Genomic DNA, 20076 nt, shown 5'->3' on the forward strand with positions numbered 1-20076 from the left:
CCACTGTGCCGCCCACAATTTATTAATTGAAAGCAGCAAGTCCACGTGGGGAAAAGGACCAAAGTGATCTCAAAAGTAGAAGTTCAACAATCATTAAAAAGTGGTGACTTAGGGTAGTAAGCTTATAAAAGTAAAAATAAGCACTTGTGTTTTGTTTTCTAGAGGAACAGAATGGAAATGTAAAGTTTTGCTAAATCTGTATTAAACTTTGGTTCGAATGTATTGAGTGACCTGTGTGCCATTCTAGATGGCATATTATAAAAACTTTAGAAGGGCACTGAGAGAATGCAGAGAAGATTTATAGAAGATGATGCCAGAAATGTATGGGTACATATCAGCAAAGGACTCGCAAACAGTGTCCTTCTTCTCTTGTGAAAAAAACTGAGGGATAATTTTGTACGTCTGAACATAGCAGAAATATATTTCTTCAAATTTCTGACAAACTAGAAATTAGAATGCTGACAAATTCTCTTCACTTTTGTGCTGAATTACTCCCTTCATGCTCTGCATGTTGGTTCTTTGAACATTTTGAAATGCAGTACTATTGAATCCATGAAGATGGATTCTTATATTAGTTACAATGAACATCTGTTGGACTTTTAAATACTTCTCCACAAGCTGGGTTCACTGTTTAGTATAATGGCTGAACCTGTCACAGTTTCTTCAGTTAACCTCCACAGATGGTTTTGCTGTTGAACATGAATACAGGCAAGGTCAAGGATGAGATTAGGCTATTCAACCTCTAAAGCGATGTCCCTCCACATTTCATTAACTCTCATCACAGCACTCAATTGCATCTTGAACAACAAAGCTTGTGTTTTTATTATATTCATCGCAAGACGTTTGTAAATACTTGAAAATAGAAAAATGTTCCTGATCAGTTTTAAATTTACACCTGTCTTACTTATTTTTGTGCACTTTGAAGTGCTAATCTTGGTTGGTTCTGATCATATGATCTCAATACTGTGCATTTGAATTATTTAAAGATAGATAATTATTTTGAAATGAAAGCATTGCAAAATTATGCAAATAAAAATTCACGCAAATTAAATTCTTATTAAATAATCTAAATATTTCCTCTTTGGATTTCCCTTTGAGATGCTGATTAATAGGCATTTACAGTATTTTGAAATTAAATATAATTGATTGATACACTGCTTTTACTAATTTAAAACAAATTTTGCGACATACAAACATCACTAATTTGGTATGCAACCAATGTATTCAGATAGAAAGAGACCAGGGAATAAAATTCTTCTAATCTTCAGGCTGATGTACTATTAAGAAAATCTGTTTACTAGCCTCCAATCAGTTTACAGTCTGATTGTTTTTTGTTAAGAAGTTTCTTCTTTACTCCTGACAGCTGCTTAAACAACGATATGTACCTGGCTATACAAAGTTCAATGACCACTGAAGTCTGTGAAAGGAGTTGAAAGGTTTTATCTTTCAGAATACGACTTCCTAATAATTTCTTCTTAATCTACAAATATATACACTGATTACATTTTTAAGGAATTAGGTAAATGAATTTAACATGTACCTGTCTTAGAAATCTATTTACTACACTATACCAATAAATTCAGTTATTTGTTCCATTTGTTAAGTAATAGAACTGTCAAGCAATCCAGTGTGACAGACTGATTACAGGAATGGGATAGGGTTATCAGATAGACAACGTGCAGATTTTAAGGCAAGAAAATGAAATACTCAATGTACAGTCAAAGGGCTAAAGCACCAGTCACAAACATCTTTTTGGTATACATTTCTTCTTTGACCATGTTCCTACTTAACACGTTTCCAGTTTGCATTGGTCATATATTTGCATTGTTACCATTCAAATGCTGTCAAAACTCAAATCACAACCAATACAATAACACCACATATTGTTTATTTTGCGCATGCACTTTTGATCTGAATCCAAGCTCTACAAATCAGTTGTAGAGAAGAAGCCAATACAATAAGAGCAAAAGAAATGTATACCAAAAATATGTTTGTTATTGGAAATACAGCAATTAAACTGCATTTTGCATGGAAGTTTTCTTGCCTTAAAACCTAACGTTGTTTATCTGGTTACTCTGACCACTGACTCATCTTTGGGGAAAGGAAATGGTAGAAGATTGGGGGAGACTATGCATATCATCATAGCGTGGCATAGTTTACTGCATAAACTTGGAGATCATAAGTTCCAATGAAATAATTAACAGTGCACACAGATGCAAGTTGTTGAATATGGTTCAACATAAATCTTAATTCTGGGAGAAATGATAAAGCAGATTATTTCTTTCCAATTTACAGTACTTATATTTCTGCTATAGCACATCACTGGGAGCTAATTGAGGGAATCCACTCTGCTGGACTGTACTACATCGATAATTTACTGACAGGTACAATGGTTACATTGAGTTCTTTTCTTCTCTCTCCATCTTCCTCATCCCAACATTACTTTTGTCAAGCTAGAACAGAAAAATAGCAAATGGGGAACAGATATTGAAGAAATGTAATTCATGCATCACAGTTTCCTTGACAACAACTCCACCCTCAGCAGAAGCACGCATAAGATCGTAGCAGCTTTATTACTGTGTTTACCTACATGCTGCAATCACTAGTTATAGATTTCTTTTAAAAAAAACATAAGCACGAAAAGTTAATTAATCTCCCCAAATAATCCCCAATATAGCATGTCTCTTGTTTATTTCATAACTCCTTCCAGGCACAATCTAAGTTTAAAAGTTTATAATTTAGATCAATGCTGAAGCTGATTTCCCCATTTTAACAGAAGTGGTAGGGAAAAAAAAAATCCATGTCCACCGCATATTTTAAAACCTGTGACCAATCACTGTACATGAAAGCTTAAATGCATACAAAAGCAATCCTTTCTATTTTACTACTATTTACTAGGTCTCTCCACAAAGTAGATTCATGACTCAGATCAGAACACGTGGAGTCCAGGGACAAGTCATAGAATGAATAGCAAGCTGGTGACAACACAAATACAGTAGAGGCTCAACAGTAGTTGATGGGAATTGGTGTTGCAGCCACCATTGTATACCTTTACAGAACAATTTGGTCTCGGAATTAAAAGAACAATTTCAAAATTTGCAGATCAACTGGAATTTTGAGGAAAGGAGTATTATCAATACAGAGGCAGATTGCAACAAAATACAAGAAAATATTAAAAGAGTCGCAGACTGGTCATGTAACTAGCATGAAACTTCAATATACTGCAGATAATGCAAGCAGCCTATTTTAGATTTTGCTAGGGAGATTAGAAGAACCACAAATACCTTCAAAAGTAAGAAACTAAACTGGGTGAAGTAACATAACGATCTGGGGCAACAGATGCAGAAATCGGTAAATCAGCAACAGATTAGTAAAGACATTTAAAAAAAACACTGGGATTCAATTCTAAAGGGACAGAACAGACAAGTAGGAGAGGTAAACTTGTATAAAATCATGGTTAGACCATACTTGAAGTACAATTAACAGTTCTAATTTTCATTTTACGTTAAGTATATAGGTCTAGAAAAGAAGCAAAATCAATTACCAGTATCACAACAGAACTGAGATTATACCCATCAGGTTCAACAGTTTGGGGCTCTTTGCTGCAGCAATGTTTGAATAATTTCTTTACAGGGATTTTTTAAAAAGTATAGGAGGTTTCAAAAGGATATCATGGAGATATTGAGAAATCAGAACAAGGATTCATAAATATAAGACAGTCATTAATAAATGCAACTGGGAATTTTAAAAAAAAAAGTCTTCACTCAGAATGGTTAGAATGAGGTAGTCTTTACAACAAGGAGCTCCTTGTTACAGTTCAAGTAAGATGAGGCCACGTAAACAGAAAGAGAGAGGAGTGGAGATATATATTGATCAGGCTAATTAATAAAGGATAGAGAATAGAGGATGTTGGTGCAAAATATAAATACCAGCATGAACCTGGTGTGCGAAATAAACAGTTATGTGCTGCAAATGCCTTATAATAGTGCACATTTCCAGATATTGGAATCATTAGGTATTCTTTATTATTAACAAACTGTGTTCCAGCTTCATTCAATGAGTTGATTATTACTTCTATTACTACTTGGAATTGACCAATGTTACAGGAAAATACTAGATATATTAAAAATAAATGCTAACTTTTTTTAAGAGACTGTTTTGCTTCAAATTTTCAATTGAAAGAAAACATTTTGAATAACAGCTATTATTTTTGTGTATATGGAGGTGTTTGAAATGTTTTTTTTTAGATTAGATTAGATTACATTACAGTGTGGAAACAGGCCCTTCGGCCCAACAAGTCCACACCGACCCGCTGAAGCGAAACCCACCCATACCCCTACATTTACCCCTTACCTAACACTACGGGCAATTTAGCATGGCCAATTCACCTGACCCTGCACATCTTTTGGACTGTGGGAGGGAACCGGAGCACCCGGAGGAAACCCACGCAGACACGGGGAGAACGTGCAAACTCCACACAGTCAGTCGCCTGAGGCGGGAATTGAACCCGGGTCTCAGGCGCTGTGAGGCAGCAGTGCTAACCACTGTGCCACCGTGCCGCCCACTCATGTTAATGGACAACTCAACAGACAAAATTGTAATTTCCATTCATGGTTTGGGATGAAGCCCAGTCTCATTACTAAGCTGTTTTCCAAGAAGGAAAAACTGAAAGCTCTGGACTTGGGGAGAAATAGTTTCATTTTCAAAATAAAATGCACCTTGTAACGAAGAAACCTGTTTAGTATTCCATTCTCTAATGTGAGCTTGAAGGCAATAAAAGTTCTATGAGTAATCATCTCACAGAGTATATATAGCCAGGAATTTGCCAGGAAGAAACTCCAAGAAGTGCCTTTCTTTGAAATGATATACAGAATTTAACTACTTGTGGGCCAATCCAGTTCTATGTAAATATTACAGTATTGGTACCTCACTTTTAACTTGAATACATTTCATGCATAAATACATTTAATATTTAACCTTTTAGGACTGAATATATTTCATGCATAAATACATTTAATATTTAACCTTTTAGGATTGTAATTTAGTACTGTCTCTACCTTCAGAAATAACAGAGGATCTTGTATGGATTTTCCAGCAAGCTTAGTCAATTTAGAGATAATCATTAAACTTCTGCTTTTTTCACTGGGGCTCAGTATATAGTATCAGCTCGTCAAGGAGAGGTTTGATTTTAGGGAAAAATATCTGAATTCAAATGCAAAATTTTTCAGAGTATTTGAACTGAAATTAGGTATATGCTCCATGTATTGAAATATGACAGCTCCACAGGCTCTTGAATCCCGATTCATTTACTAGGATACAGACCTTCTCAAAATGGTTAATTCAAGTCTTATCTAATGTAATTATAATAATATCAAAAAACGAAATACTTTTACTTTGCACTAAGGCTTTCCCATTCCAAATGGATTGGGAACTTTTGCAAAAGTTCTATTCCTTATTTTGTCTTCCATCTCCAATTTGATAAAGATGAGCATCTGTGACAGAACCTGTTGGGAAAACCTCATTAACTACTGCGTGACACTGGCTATTTGCTCCTTGTCTTTTGGGGAAAGATTGAACAGAGGTCCTGCCTGGCCTCTCATATGAGTGTGAACAATGCCATGATGCAACTACTTAGCATAAGTACAGCATTTTTTGTTTGAAAGACAAATAGCCTTTTCGCTCTTTGTTGTTCACATGATCATGCCATGCATGCTGCCATATTTGCCTACATAAGTAACTATACTTCAACAGTAATCAATTGACTACAAAGTCCTTTCTGATATATTGAGGCCCAAAAAAAGGATCATTTAAAGAAATTTTATATTTTTTTCTACCAAGGAGCACAGATTTTTTTAAAAAGCATAATAACAATAAAGAACTGTGAAAATGCAGCCCGATATCAAAGGTATTTTTGGGTGCTTCTGCCTTGACATAATTGGCAATTTTCTCCAAATTACAATTGATGAATCCCAAAAAATATCCTAAGTACCTTTAGTTTAGACAATTTTTGTAATTATGTAATATAATGATATAAAAATATTTATTGTATCACATCAATAATTTTTAATAATGGCAGAGTTGAAATATAGCCTTGCTCCATGGGGTGAATTATATAGTAGCTGCACCCGATTCTTTTGACTTAAACCATCCTATCAATTTGAGTTGCATCAGTTATGTTTTAATGGACTCAAGGTCACAACTCAAATCAGGCACTAATTAACAATCTCACGACAGAAAGATGCCTAGTATCCTTCGTTGCAAATTACTACTGGTGTGGTAGGGATTGCACTTCACAGTTTTAATTAAATGGGGGGGGGGGGGGGGGGGGGGGGCTTACTCTGCAGGTGATGGGTGTGGCTTCTGACTGCAAAATTCTTTATATTTGGCTTATGTAAGTAATTAAAAATATCTAAAAATAAATCCCCAAATTGTTCATTTCTAGATTTAGTTTGATTTACAAGCAATAAAAACAAATGTAAGTTACTCATTTAATGCAAGAGAATTATCCTAAATGTCTATTATGATTAAATTTACTTATCACAATCCACCAGCTTTGAGCTGAAGTTGCAAGTCTAACTATTAACCAGGTCATAGTAAAGATGTCTTCTTCTTTCTGTTCTATAGTGACTTCATCATGGCAGTACAATATATTTTTTTCAATAAAAACATGCAGGGTGTAATCAAATTTCAAAGTGACACAGCTGACTAGGGCATGGGGTTTTAAAAATGTTATGAAAGCATAAAAAAGGTTTTATGGCTTTTGACATCGCTATGAAAAACAGTCAAACAGTAGTGAAATCCAGATATCTGCTGAAATTAGCAAGTTTGGAGAAAATTTGTAGCTCAGGTCGAGGTTCTGGATGTAAGATTGGTCACTGAACTGGATGGTAGTTACTTGGATAGAATTATTCAGTCAATGCAAACTGAAGGGATTGGAATCACTGAACATAATCTCCAAGATATTGGCAAAATTCAGCATTATGTAATAGAAGGGGTTGATTTAGACAACACAGTAAAGAAAAGGGACGAGTTGGACCGAAGGATCTGTTTTTGTGCTGTATGGCTCTAATTTACCTCATCATCAATTATATGCTAAGTTAGCAAATCCCATTTCTTTATCTGAACTGTTTTATGAACACAAGCCAAGAATATGGGGTATGGGGAAAGTACATCAAAAGAAAACCCTCCAAGGTGAACACATGCTGGTGAAAAACATGAAAACATAACCAGAGGTCAGGTATCGTACTGTATAACCGTTTTATTAGCGAGGCTCAACCCAAAAAGAAAATAAAATTGAATCAAATAACTGATAAAGCATCTGTATCCCAATATGGAAAAGTGCAGCTAGTTTGATTTTAGCTTTTATACAAATAAGCTGGCTCTATTGACAAACATACCCTTTTCATCATCTTAATGGAATTCAACAAACTTGGAGTCTAAGCAAAGGAGCTTTTGCATAGCTTAGGGACCTCAAATGTATTATTTCAAGTAGTTCATTCACATGTTCACTCTACTATCAAATATGCACAATAATAGAATTTGTTACTGGAGAAAGTAACATGTGCATGGTGGCACACTGATTGGCAGTGTTGTCTCAGGCCCAGGAACTCAGGTCAATTCCAGCCTTAGGCAACTGTCTATGTGGAGTTTGCAGGTCCTTCCCGTGTCTGTGTGGATTTCTGTCTGCTGCTCAGTTTTCCTCGCGAGGTCCAAATGTGTGCAGGTTTGGCCATATTAAATTGCTCCTTAATATCCAGGGATGTGTAGGCTAGCTGAATAGGCCATGGTACATGTGTGGTTATGGGGATAATGTAAGGTGGGTCTTGGTGGGTCGACGCAGATTTGATAGGCCAAATGGCCTCAATCTGCATTGATGAGATTCTAGGATTTAAAATACAGGAATAGCGCTCTGTAATTCTGAATATCTCCGAGGTCTTGTTTATTTTTCAAATGCGATATGAATTTATTTTGCACAAATATTTTTGCCCAAGCAACAGGTTATTCATACTACATTAACAAAATAAACGATTGCTTCATTGCTGATTTGGAATTATTGTAAACTGGAAATTTTCAATGCATCATCTGGGGATTAAGCAAGCTGATACATGCAATTTAGAATCGAAGTGAGTACCATATATCACTCTTTAACAAATGTCCATGGCAGTACAATATATACATTAAGTTATCCAAGTCTCGTAATTAAAGAGTGAAGTACAAACTTTTAGAGTGTTTAAGTATGTTACAAATCCATAAGACTATGAAACCTTTTTGTCTATTCTAATTCTGCCTTTTACAGGAGTCTTTACTTGCAGAATGAGCAGTGGAAAGGCACAGAGGTTGCTCACTGTAATGCACACTTAGCCTCCTTTACTTTAAAAGTAGAATATAAATTGTTTTGTTTGGTTTTTTGATCCTTTACAAATGGTTTGTTTATATCTCCCCCAGATTAAAATTAACATATTTTACTTCAACAAATTTATTTTTGCCAGAGATTTACTGCTAATTTGTCATTTAATCATTACTGCTAGAACTATAATATCAAAAGGGATTGCTTTTTGAAGCATACACAAAGTAGGAGCTCATGGTGTAGAGGACACATTGACATAGACTGAAGATTAGCTGGCAAAAAGCAGAGGTATGCATAATGGGTCTTTGACTGGCAGGTTGCAATAAGTGGAATCTGTGCGGGGCCCTTAACTTTTTACAATTCATATCAAGTGCTTAGATGAGGAGAAGCAAAGTCATGGTAGCTACATTTGCAAATGATTCAAAGATAGGAAAGAAAGCATGTTGTGAGGAGGTTATAGGAAGGTTATAAACAGGTATATAGGTTGGGTGAGTGGGCAAAGATCTGGCAGATAGAAGACAATATGGAAAATGGAATGATGTTCACTATTGCAAGTACAATCAAAAACAGTATTACCTAAGCACAGAATGACCACACAATTCTGAGCTGCAGAGGGATCTATATGCTACAATGCATGAATCATAAGTTAGTATATAAGTACAGCAAATAATTAAGCAGGCTAAGTAACACAACATTTTATGAGGAATTGAAGATAAAATTAAAGATGCAATGATTCAGACATACAGGGCATTGGTCAAATCACACATTAAATACTGCGTGCAATTTTGTCTTCTTAAAGGAGGATGCAAATACATTGACAGCAATTCAGACAAGGCTTACAAGCTGGAATGAGCGAGTTGTCTCATAAGGAACACAATAGATAGGCTAAACCTGTTCCAGAGTCCAGAAGTAGGGAGCATTATTTTAAAATTAGGAGTCACCCATTTAGGACAGAAATGGGGATTTTATTTCCTATCAGAGGGTTGTGATACTTTGGAACTCTTTGCCTCAGATGGCAAAACAGCCATTGAATACTTTTTAGGACAAACGTAGCTTGGTTTGTGATAGGCAAGGAAATCAAAGGTTATTCTGGGAAGAGGGGAATGTGGAATTTGTAACACAAACAGATCAGGCATGATCTTATTCAATAGCAGAGCAGGACTAAGGGGTCAAATGGCCTCATGCTGCTCTTAACTCATATGTTCGATTGATGCAAAGTGATGCAAGAAATAATCAAAACAAGATTTGATGGATATTGATAAGCCCCTCTAAAATTCGGATACTTATGGAAAGTTTGATACCAACTGCATTCAGAAAGATTATGGCTTTCTATGATCAATCTCAAGTAAACAGGCATTGTAAAAATTAGGCCTGAAATATTTCAAGACTTAAAAACATTCTTTAGGGCGAATTTACGGGAATATAAATTGTAGGCTGTTTCAAGGTTTCATGTGAAGCATTTGTCATGTTAATAAGAACCTATCTCTGAACTTATATTAATGATTTGGGGAGTGAAACTACTGTAAATGTCATCTTTCAGGAACTATTAATATTATTGTCAATGGTTGCAATTCAAGATATTAAGTGGCTGTTATCAGATAAATTCAAATATCCTTTTCCAGTCTACCAATAATATTCCAAAGTGTGTAAAGTACAATGTCATTATCTAGAATTATTAAGACTCACTTAATATTTAAGGACTGAGTAATACTTCCATATTAGCAAGAAACTTGGCAAACTTTCCTCCTAACAATTTATTGTGAAGTGTTAATCGAGGAATGTCTTCAATGTTACCAAACTCTGTATAAACTCCATTAAGTTAACATGCAATGGAAACTTGCAAGTGTATATGGCCAGAGAATATCAATTATTTTAGTATTTCTCTATTATATTTGGATAATTTCAAAAATGTTATCTGCAAGCCATTTGCATCTTAAAAATACATTCCAACAAAATAGTCTACCACCAAAGATTCTCAAAAGGAATTTATTAGGATTGTGAAAATACAACAAAAAATATTTCTAAAACTTCTAAAATTAACTTCATTTCTGACAATTAAAAATTAAATCAGCACCATGCTTAATTGATATTAAATGGCAGTAAATCAGTCAAATATTTTAGGTAAAAGTTTCGAAACAGATTGGAAAGATAATAATGGAAAGATAATCACATTTTGACACTTAGCAAGTTTTACAAACTGAGACTTTAAACTTAAAGCAAAGAAACTTACTAGCATACTATTTTTGGTTTCCTTTTAATTGATTCCTACTCACATACTGTAAACAGTAAATTAATTCCAAATTTGATTCCTTGCCAAAAATGCATTCCTTATGCACAAGCAACTTTCTTTGATAATAAAAGTGCCTTGCTTCAAAGAAGTTGGTATAGGTTGGAATTTACCAATTTAAACTTTAGAACTTTAACTAGTGTACAGTCAGGTTTGCAGGGGAAAAAAAATGGAAGAAATAAAAAAATACAAATATTTAAAAATATGACTTATTGCACATCACTCGTATTAAATTTTGTCACAACACCTTTTAAATCTGTGGCACCTTGCAAAATGATGGCTATTAATGCAGCAGACTCAACTTTAATGCATAATTCAGGCCAACTCTAACCACTGGGGGACAAGTCAAATAAACTGCAAATACAGAATTGTACTTTTAAACAAATAATCCTACTCTAAAATTCTGCACAGATTTAAATCTGAGAAAATAATTTTGTGGATTATTTTTCAGCCATATTAATTGTCATTGCTCGTATGAAAATTGCCACGTTTTAGGTTCTTTATTATTGAGAATATGGTGGGCTTAAGAGGCAGAATGGCTTTCAGTAAATATCATTAAAGCCAGTATCTCTGTTCTGATTAAAGCCAATGTATCTTCGAACTGCTGCACTGCAAAGCCGCTGGCACTTGAAGCAAACTGGCAAGCACACAAATTCAAAATCACGTACAATATATGAGTGGAGGTGGGGCAGGGTATAGGTCACTACTTGAAACAAGGGCTGCTACTACAATTGTTATATAGTCTGTAAATCATTAAATAATGTACTTTCATGAAATAAGTCATCTATGATTGGATTCATATGAATGTATAGTTTATAACTCTGTTTATTAATTTCTTTTACATTCTTCGTCAAAATCAAGTAAAACTACATATGATTGCATTTACCGATCTTGTCCTGCTTTAATTTTATTTTCAAATTAATTCTCCATCCGTATAAAATCTGTTATGGTGCAAGTTGGATTTCTTTATCGCAGCTTGACAATAGTAAATCAGATTCTGCATGACTTGTTGATACCAAATGTGGGGACTGAAGTGGGCTGAGTAGCTATCAGAAATTTTTGGAAGGCTGATCAGAATTTGGGTTCCAAAACAATTGCCTATTCTATTCATTGGATGTAATATTAACAAATTTTACAAGAAATTTTGTAAATATATCTGATATTCAATACTAATATATTGATCTGTATAATTACAATTGAACAGTGATAGGGTTAGTGATGTTTATTGCCCAGTTTCACACTAGTTATAATACCACTGAAATGTTGTGCTACAGAAATATAAATCTTCAAATTACAGTAGCACCGCATTGTTTTTGCAAGTAGTAAAAGGCAACTGGCAGGGCAAGTACTGGCAATGTCTGTTAAACACAGCATTATATAAAAAAAACACCAAAAAAGCATCAAATGTTACACTAAAAAATCCTTAATGTTACATTGTCATTTGCGCTGAATCTTGGAAACCCTCAAACGATAGATGAGAAATATTTAGGTTCACAACTATCAAGATATGTCTACTATAAATGGCTAAACTCTTCCACTAAACAATGAAGTATGAATGTGCTTAACAGTAATATTTAGTACCTCATTGTATACATTTTACTGTACAAGGATTTAAAACATTTCTTATGCAAAGTGCGGCTCTGATTTAAGTGAATTGAGCCAGGAATTATTGTTTACACATGTTTAGATCAAAGCAGCCCTTGCTTTACACACGATGGGAAAGCATAGTTCTTGAAATTTTACCACAATGGTTGTAAAATTCTATAAACAAACCACACAAAAGCCAAATAGTCTAAACTATAAAACATGGAATTTTATCTCTACATAATCCCAAATGACAAGGTCACAACTGACTGAAGAACTACAGAAAGAAAACTGGGAAAAACCCATAAAAAAAACACAAGACCTTTACAGTGATTAGTGACCTAGAATGTATGTAATACTTTCAACTTGCCAGCAACAGATAATCCACATGAATGCAACAGTCACTAGCAACCAGTAAGACGCAAAACATTTTCATAGGTTGTACTACAATAAAACAAATCAAATTATGTATATAGTGTTAATACTGTGATATTATAAAGTGCAGAATAATCTGTGCCTTTAGAATGTTCTAAAATATGATATTAACCAAACAGGAAATGTAATCTGGAAGAGTTGGCCCCAATAAAATGCTGTCATTGACATGTCATTTGCTTAGATTTCCACTTAACATTAAGTCAACCCCCTTCCCCCACAAAGTAAATAAATGCAATTTCCTCTCTTTACAGGTAACAGTAATTCAGGCAATAGCTTGCTACATGAATGCACTCACATTAAAAGTTCCCTATCAATTGTTAATTATGTACCATCTGATAGAATGCATATAATTTGACAACTAATCTAAATACATTAAATACCAGTAACTCACATTCACAGTTAAGAGCAAAATTATCATAACCTAACTTAAAATGTGCTACTTGCTTTGTTAATCATAGGTTAACATTTGTCTGTAAAAATCAAACAACTTTGCAGTTCATTTAAATGCCTTTTTTAATAATTTGCTTCATGTTCACAGAAGTTCCACTGACCAGTTTTATATGTTTAAGGTCCAGATGCAATGCATATTGTATAAAAGAGAGCACTTCTTAATAGTTTTACCTTGCATGAATAAACCTATGTACCTTTTAACTCTACAGACTTCTGCATTACATTTAACAAAGCTCAGACACACAGCATGCCTAGCCCTCATATATACACATCTCTAATCACAGGTATATAGGGTGTCAAATATACTATAACCTCCGTATAATGTTTGAAATTTGGTAACAAAATGAGAAAACTAAAAATATTATTTACGTGTTCTTCTAAAATATCTCTCATTTTGTGCTAAGTCAAATGTTAGCTCACATGAAAAGGACTTATTTCATTATAATTCAGCATATTATCTGACGATTGCAAACACTTTTAATAGCTTGAACGTGTACAAAAGTCTTGGTTAATTAGGGAAATAAACACTCAGTTTTTTTTTTATCAAGTAGGAAACACAGTTCATAATGTTATTACTTAGCAGCTGCTTACGGTTTACACGGTTGATAAGTGGACGAACATCCAGCGATGGGTGACAAGTCGAACTGTCAGTTGTGGAGGTTTGGTGGGTGGTGCTCCCTCGTAGTTAAACAGTTACAGTTTTACAGGAAGTGTTTTTTTTATTACAGTTTTATCAGTCTTCCTCCCCATCATCTCCGGGAGCTTCTTCTTGCTGTTCAGATCTTTTCTCCCGCTGTCTCTCCTGTATTTTCTTCATCTCCTCTGCGTATTTACTGAAAGTATTTCCAAACTTGGCCCACACTTTGTACGGTATCGTGATAGAATTGCGGTATGATGGTTTCACCTCACTTACTCTCATAAAAACGCCATACTTGTTTGACCCAACGTCAAAGAAAAATCGTTTGTTGTCCACAGTGAGAGATGTCCCTTCGGGTAACTCAGTGGGTTCCTCTTCGATGCCATAATCGTCGATGAGTTTAGCGAGTGCATCACGGAATTCAATTAGCCCCTGAGCGGGGAGGGCGATAGTCTGACCCTGCGAGCCAAGGCCATGTCCCCGGTTCACGGTTTGGCGGATCCGTAGGAACCGGCCTCGCTGGTTCTCTTTTAAATCCATGTAATATTTGCGGTTTTCCCGCACCAAGAATTCACTTTTCAGAGCTCGCCTCGGCTCGTCCGTCTGCATGTCCGGGTTACTGGGGCCGAGCTGTGCGTAATGCTCGATGAAATCGCCCAGGTAGTCGCGGAACTCCACAGCAACAGACATGGAGAGAGTTAGGCGACTTTTATTGCCTCCTGCTCCCACCTCCGCTATCTTCAGAAAACGGCCTTTGACATTCTGCTTCACGTCCAGATAGAAGCGTTTGTTCTGAATGTCCACCCTCTTGGAGGCCAGTTCCTGCGTCTCCTGCTGCAGCTGCTGCAAGCTCGAGCTCACCGCCCCCTGCTCGCTTCCACTGTCTCTATCCGCCATGATGGTAGCCTTCTTCCAAACTCCCAGCAGCCGGCGATCTCGCGAGACTGCAGCAAGGGAGGAGACATTTCGTTAGAGCCACTCTCATTGGCCGCGACCGCCAGAATCCCCCGCCACCCGCCAATCAGCAGTTCCTTTACAAGCTCCCGACCTCCCAGACTGCCTCCAACTGCTCAAGTATCGCAGCAAAGCAGCTGATGTCTGCCCTCGACAAAGTGAGACATTGAACGCCGATCAGAAAGGCTAAAGTGATGGGATAGCGCTTGCTTCCCCCTTTCCACCACCATAAACATTTTTCATCATCCTCATTTCGCAACCCTACCTAATTGTCCGGTGCAAGTGAAAGTCTCCCAACATTAAAACAGAATATGATAATTTTGCAATAGGTATTTATTATCTGAAAATTAACGCGATTTTGACAATCATTCAGATTCAACAAATGCTAATCATAAACACGAGAAACATAATGCGACTTATGTTGTTATGATGTATATAAATAACTATACTTCATAAGCAAAATGGCTGCATTCCTCAGCAAATGCATAAAGCTATTTCACATATAGTAAATAAATCAATGGCAGTTCATGACACTTCAACTAATCACTGATGGTGTTTTGTTTTGCACATGAAATATTTTGCATATCTTAAGCCAGGCTACAATACCAGACATTGCTTTTATCAAAAACTGCAAAACAATCAAGAATCAAGTTGGTAGATTGCATTTTTCCTGTTTATCATAAATAAAGATTTAAATGGGGAAATACAGACAATCACCCGTGTTACTGCATTAGCTTCGCAAAGAACTGTAACCTTCCACATAACTGATTAATTGTATACTTTCTGTGATACTTTGTCAATATTTTATACGAAATTACATTATAGTGAACAATTGTTTGTATACTGCGTATTTGCTTTCACTGAACTGGGCGAAAATGTGCAATAATTGCATTTATCATGTAAGAAGTGTTATCCCACGTTTCGAGCAAATTGCATTTAGTACATTTATTTGGATTGAAAATGAATATCCTGAGATGCATGCTAACGTTCGACATAATGGTACTACAAAAATATAACTGAATAAAAGACTCGAGGCACAAAATTATAAATGTGATGTTATTGTCCGTTTCGTAATGTTTACATATTGTTTGTCAAGATGAAATGTAACGAAAGTGGTCAAGGATTTTCAAGATCTTCCGAATAATTCAATATAAATCTTTACATAATCTATCAGATCATTCATAAAAAGTATCTGATCAATATCATTCTTAACTTTTCTCACACTTCCTCAAACATACCCGACTTACTAGAAACCACCACCTTCTCAATATATTCATGATTAACACAATACGTAACACCATCTGCATTTCACGAAATGCTCCTGGAAATAATCCTAACACCTTGAAACTCAAAGAAAAATCGACAGATTATAAACTTTCACAAGAAGGGCATCAATAACTAGAAATACTAATTTCGATAAAGTATGTTTGTGATTAAAAGTAACATGAACAGTGCTGTGTGTGATGGTAAATTAATCAAAATCTATATATCCGCAGTTCACACGGAGCTCCAAATATTCATAGAACATTGCATTGTCAATTTTATTTTCTAAGCCCAAAATGTAATTGCACAAATACATCTGATCTCTATTCTATAAAGTGGATTGAATTTTATATGTGATGAATTAAAGAGTCATAATAACGCTACATTTAGGGAGGAAAGGATACCTTGTATACTTCGTTTCCTCTTAGATGCGCGAGGATTTTACTTCCTACAGTCAATTATGGCAAATCAAATCAAAACCCAGATGACAATCTATGTTGCATAGTTTCAGATTAAATTATTCAATATGCTAAAACATTATGCTTTTTTCATTTCAGAAATCCAGTTTATTAACTTTTAATTTATCCCTGGAGAAAACGTTGGTGGGTAAGGGTTTTGACATCAACGCAATTCAAGCATCACGCTGTGTGGGGCGATAATGATGGACCAGTTGGTTTTCTCCCTGATTGTCAGTTTCGTATGTTCGTATAATTTTGAAGTTTTAATTAATACGTTTACGCGATTTGAAATTGAATTAGTTAGGAAAGAGAGCAGGTTTGAAATCAAACCGGTCGGGGTATTCGTAAGAATATACTTCTGCAAACGCAAAAGCTCCCGGTTGATAAGCAACAATGAACAAAGTTTTCTAAGGGGCATTCGGAAAGTCTGATTTCTACACTGCAACTACATTTCTCAATGTTACCCACACATAAGAAATCTTTGTTTCTAATTTACGTCAGATCCAAGAGGAATATACTTTAAAGAAAACTCGTGAAGAGATTCAGTGGTCATTTGGAATGATTTATTTCTGATAGCGGAAACGAATTTTTTCAAACTCCAGTATGAAAGCATGTCAAATGTTCCCCTTCAAATCGATTATTTTGCAACGGTTTATTTTATTTCAGATATCATCTGCAGCATTTATAATTCATTCACCCAAACCTTAGGCACGAATGATGGGAACTCCCGTTTCGTTTGTTATTTAGTCAACAATATCCCCGCTGATAGGAAAGTTCATTCCCTTTCAAAACAATTTAGTTATTCAAAGTGCTAATATTAAAATGATTAAATTTGGCACCTTTTCATCCTTAAATTATTCACGCGATTTCCGCAAACAGACAGCAGTCAGAATTGTGCAATGAGCAAAGGGTCATCGCAATACCAACCGTCCCCTTCATTCTAAATAGATTCGATAATATAACGCGCCCAAAAAGTTTCAAGTTAGTCAATGCAATTATTATGTCAGGAATGTGTTTTGCTCTAGTCTAAATTGTTGGGGCAACATTGGTACAAGGGATGGATAGGCTACAATGAAAAACAGTTAATTTTCTCCAGCAGTATTTTTCTCTACAAATGATTCACTGATCCATTCTGACAACTTCATTCTGACGAGAAGCTTAGTTTCATCCACTACAGAGAACGAACATTCGGTGCAATTTTTACAGTTAACCAACTAAGACAGAATTGTCGCTTAGATAAATATAAGTCCCTCCCTTAACTGAAAACCTTAACTGCTCTGGATTGCCGAAAAATTAAGAAATGTGATGTTTACCACTAAGACAATGTATTCATTGCTTTATTTGGCTGTTTTCTCATCATAAAACCCTCCGCCAAACAACATAATGGAGTTGCTCTAACTTATTATCATGATGAAATCAAAACTGAAACGCTGGGCATGCTCATCAAGCCTAGTAGCATTTATGGGAAGAGAAACAGTTCATGTTTCTAGTAAAAGATGATTATTTGTCTCCAGACATTAATTTTTCTTTCCATAGATGCTGTCAGACTCGCTAATCATTTTCTGCTTTTATTTCATATTTCCAGCATCGGCAATATTTTGCGTGGGTTTTATTTTCAATCTGCTAACATCAGCACATTTTTGTATTCACTTGTGGGATTTGAGTGTTGCTCACTGGACCTGCAGTTATTACCCACTCCCAGTTGCCCTGGAGAAGGTGGTAGTAAGCGGCTTTCTTGGACCGTTATAGTCCAAATGCTACAGATAGACTCATAAAGAGGTTAGGAAAGAAATTCTAAGATATTGACCTAACAACCTGAAAGAACAGCGTCATATTTCCAAGTCAGGATGGTGACTGGCTTGGAGGGGAACTGGTACGTAGGTACTGGTGTTTCCATGTATCTGCTGCCTTTGTCCTTTTAGATGGAAGTGTTTGTGGGTATGGAAGGTGCTGCCTAAAACAAAACTTTGTGATTTCTGCAGTGCATCAGTGAACGTACATCAAGCTCATTTTGTCTACTAGTGAGATATATAGTTATGCAGAAAGGTATTTTTAAATGAAAAGTGTCAAATAGTTTTAAAAATAGGTTATTTGTAAGAGATGGAGAAAGGTAAACAATCTTTCCCTTGACTTGTAAATAACGTACTTCAAATGTTTTAAAGTTAGGCTGTTTAATCTATTTAAATCAGCAATCATTAAGCTTAAGATGTTATAAAAGCTTATATAAATTACTCTTTAGTTTAGTACCTCTAAAGGCAAACAGCGTGTACAACCTTTCTAGGAGAGTTTCACAAAAGTAAATTCCTTAACCACAATGCTCTTGAGGTATGAACTTAAAGCATACGTGCGCTTTAGACACTGCAATCTAAGAAAAAAATCAAGATAAAAATTATACACAACGCCCTTTAAACCCTGAATCCCCTGAACAGGTTATATAGCTTTGGAGTTGGATTTTGTGACTGAGAAAGATGTTTTGTCATCGGCGCTTGACCGAAGTGCACGCGCGATGATAGCTTATCTTTTCCGCGGGAGACAGTATAAGTTAACATGGAGCCGGGGAAGTCAACTTCGGAGACCTTGGCTATAGAACACATGGAATTGTGACCAACACCAAAAACAGTCAAATCTTGTTTTCAATAATAATTCCAGAAGCTTTTTATGGTTTAGTGTTTTCTTAATGAGAAATGCCAGGCGAGTTGATGACACGATTACCTGCATTTTTATACCTTTGCGTATTTATAATCTATCTTTGTAAATTTTGAAGAAACTCACTGAAGAGCGCGCTTTGCTATTTGTCACATATTTCTCACTCCAGGCTTTTGAAACTGGATTACTTCTAACCAAAATTAGTAAATCAGTTGTTACAGACAGTTCTAAACAGTCTCACAAGTTAATTACCAGGTTTTTCACATAAAGGCGACAAATGGTTTGCTCTTCTTGTCAACTGCTAATCGAAATCTTGAACAACGTAATGAAAAAGGCCCATGGGTTATCGATAGCTTATATCGTTTTACAAAAATAAGTGTTTTATAGGTTCTAATTAGATTGCGGTTTTATTCATGAAGATAAGATGTGCTATTTCGCAACTAAATATGATAAATTATAGCCAAAACAAAAAAAACCCAATATTTAAGAGATAAAAAATTCAGTAGCTTTCTGGATGTCACAAAATCTGTTTTATTAAAATCTGCAATCAAAGTACTATAAGAATTTGCTTTTAAGTCCAAACCATTTCCTTTAAAAAAGACAGAAATCTCTGTTTTGTAAAATGCAGAATAATATTTTTATATTTCTTATATTGACAGTCTGTAAATCATAGCACAATATATTAACAGCATACATTCATAGGCATTTCATTGAAGCAGAGCTCCTTCCACCAATAGGATGGGACTTGTATAACCCAAAACTGAGCTAGCAATATTAATGACAATATAGCTCCCTTTAAAGAAATGAAGGAAATGTACAGTGCGCACTTGACATGCAGTAAAAATTATTAAAAATAATAAACATGAGGGTTGCGACCTTACCCTGCAGCTTTTCTGCTCGCAGACTTTGCAGATCTAGGTGTGATTACCTGTCAGAACTATGATGGCCGAACAGTGAAGTGCAGTTTATTAGGAAGGCCTGATCAGAGTGCTGCCACCTTGGCACAATCGATGGT

The 20076-nt window shown here is 35.5% G+C and overlaps 1 protein-coding gene across 1 annotated transcript; it reads right to left on the reverse strand.

The window, feature by feature from the left end:
• Positions 1-10319: 10319 nt before the first annotated feature.
• LOC122556661 (transcriptional activator protein Pur-alpha) lies at positions 10320-20073 on the reverse strand. Its single transcript, XM_043703655.2, has 2 exons — positions 19943-20073; positions 10320-14684 (listed from the first exon to the last, which is right to left on the reverse strand). The coding sequence occupies exon 2, from the start codon at positions 14635-14637 to the stop codon at positions 13837-13839; it is 801 nt and encodes a 266-aa protein (XP_043559590.1). The 5' UTR covers positions 14638-14684; positions 19943-20073; the 3' UTR covers positions 10320-13836.
• Positions 20074-20076: the final 3 nt, after the last annotated feature.

The sequence above is a fragment of the Chiloscyllium plagiosum genome, unplaced genomic scaffold (genome assembly GCF_037043375.1).
Source record: "Chiloscyllium plagiosum isolate Xiang-an unplaced genomic scaffold, Cpla_swu_hap1 HiC_scaffold_16, whole genome shotgun sequence".
In the NCBI taxonomy this organism is placed as follows: domain Eukaryota; kingdom Metazoa; phylum Chordata; class Chondrichthyes; order Orectolobiformes; family Hemiscylliidae; genus Chiloscyllium; species Chiloscyllium plagiosum.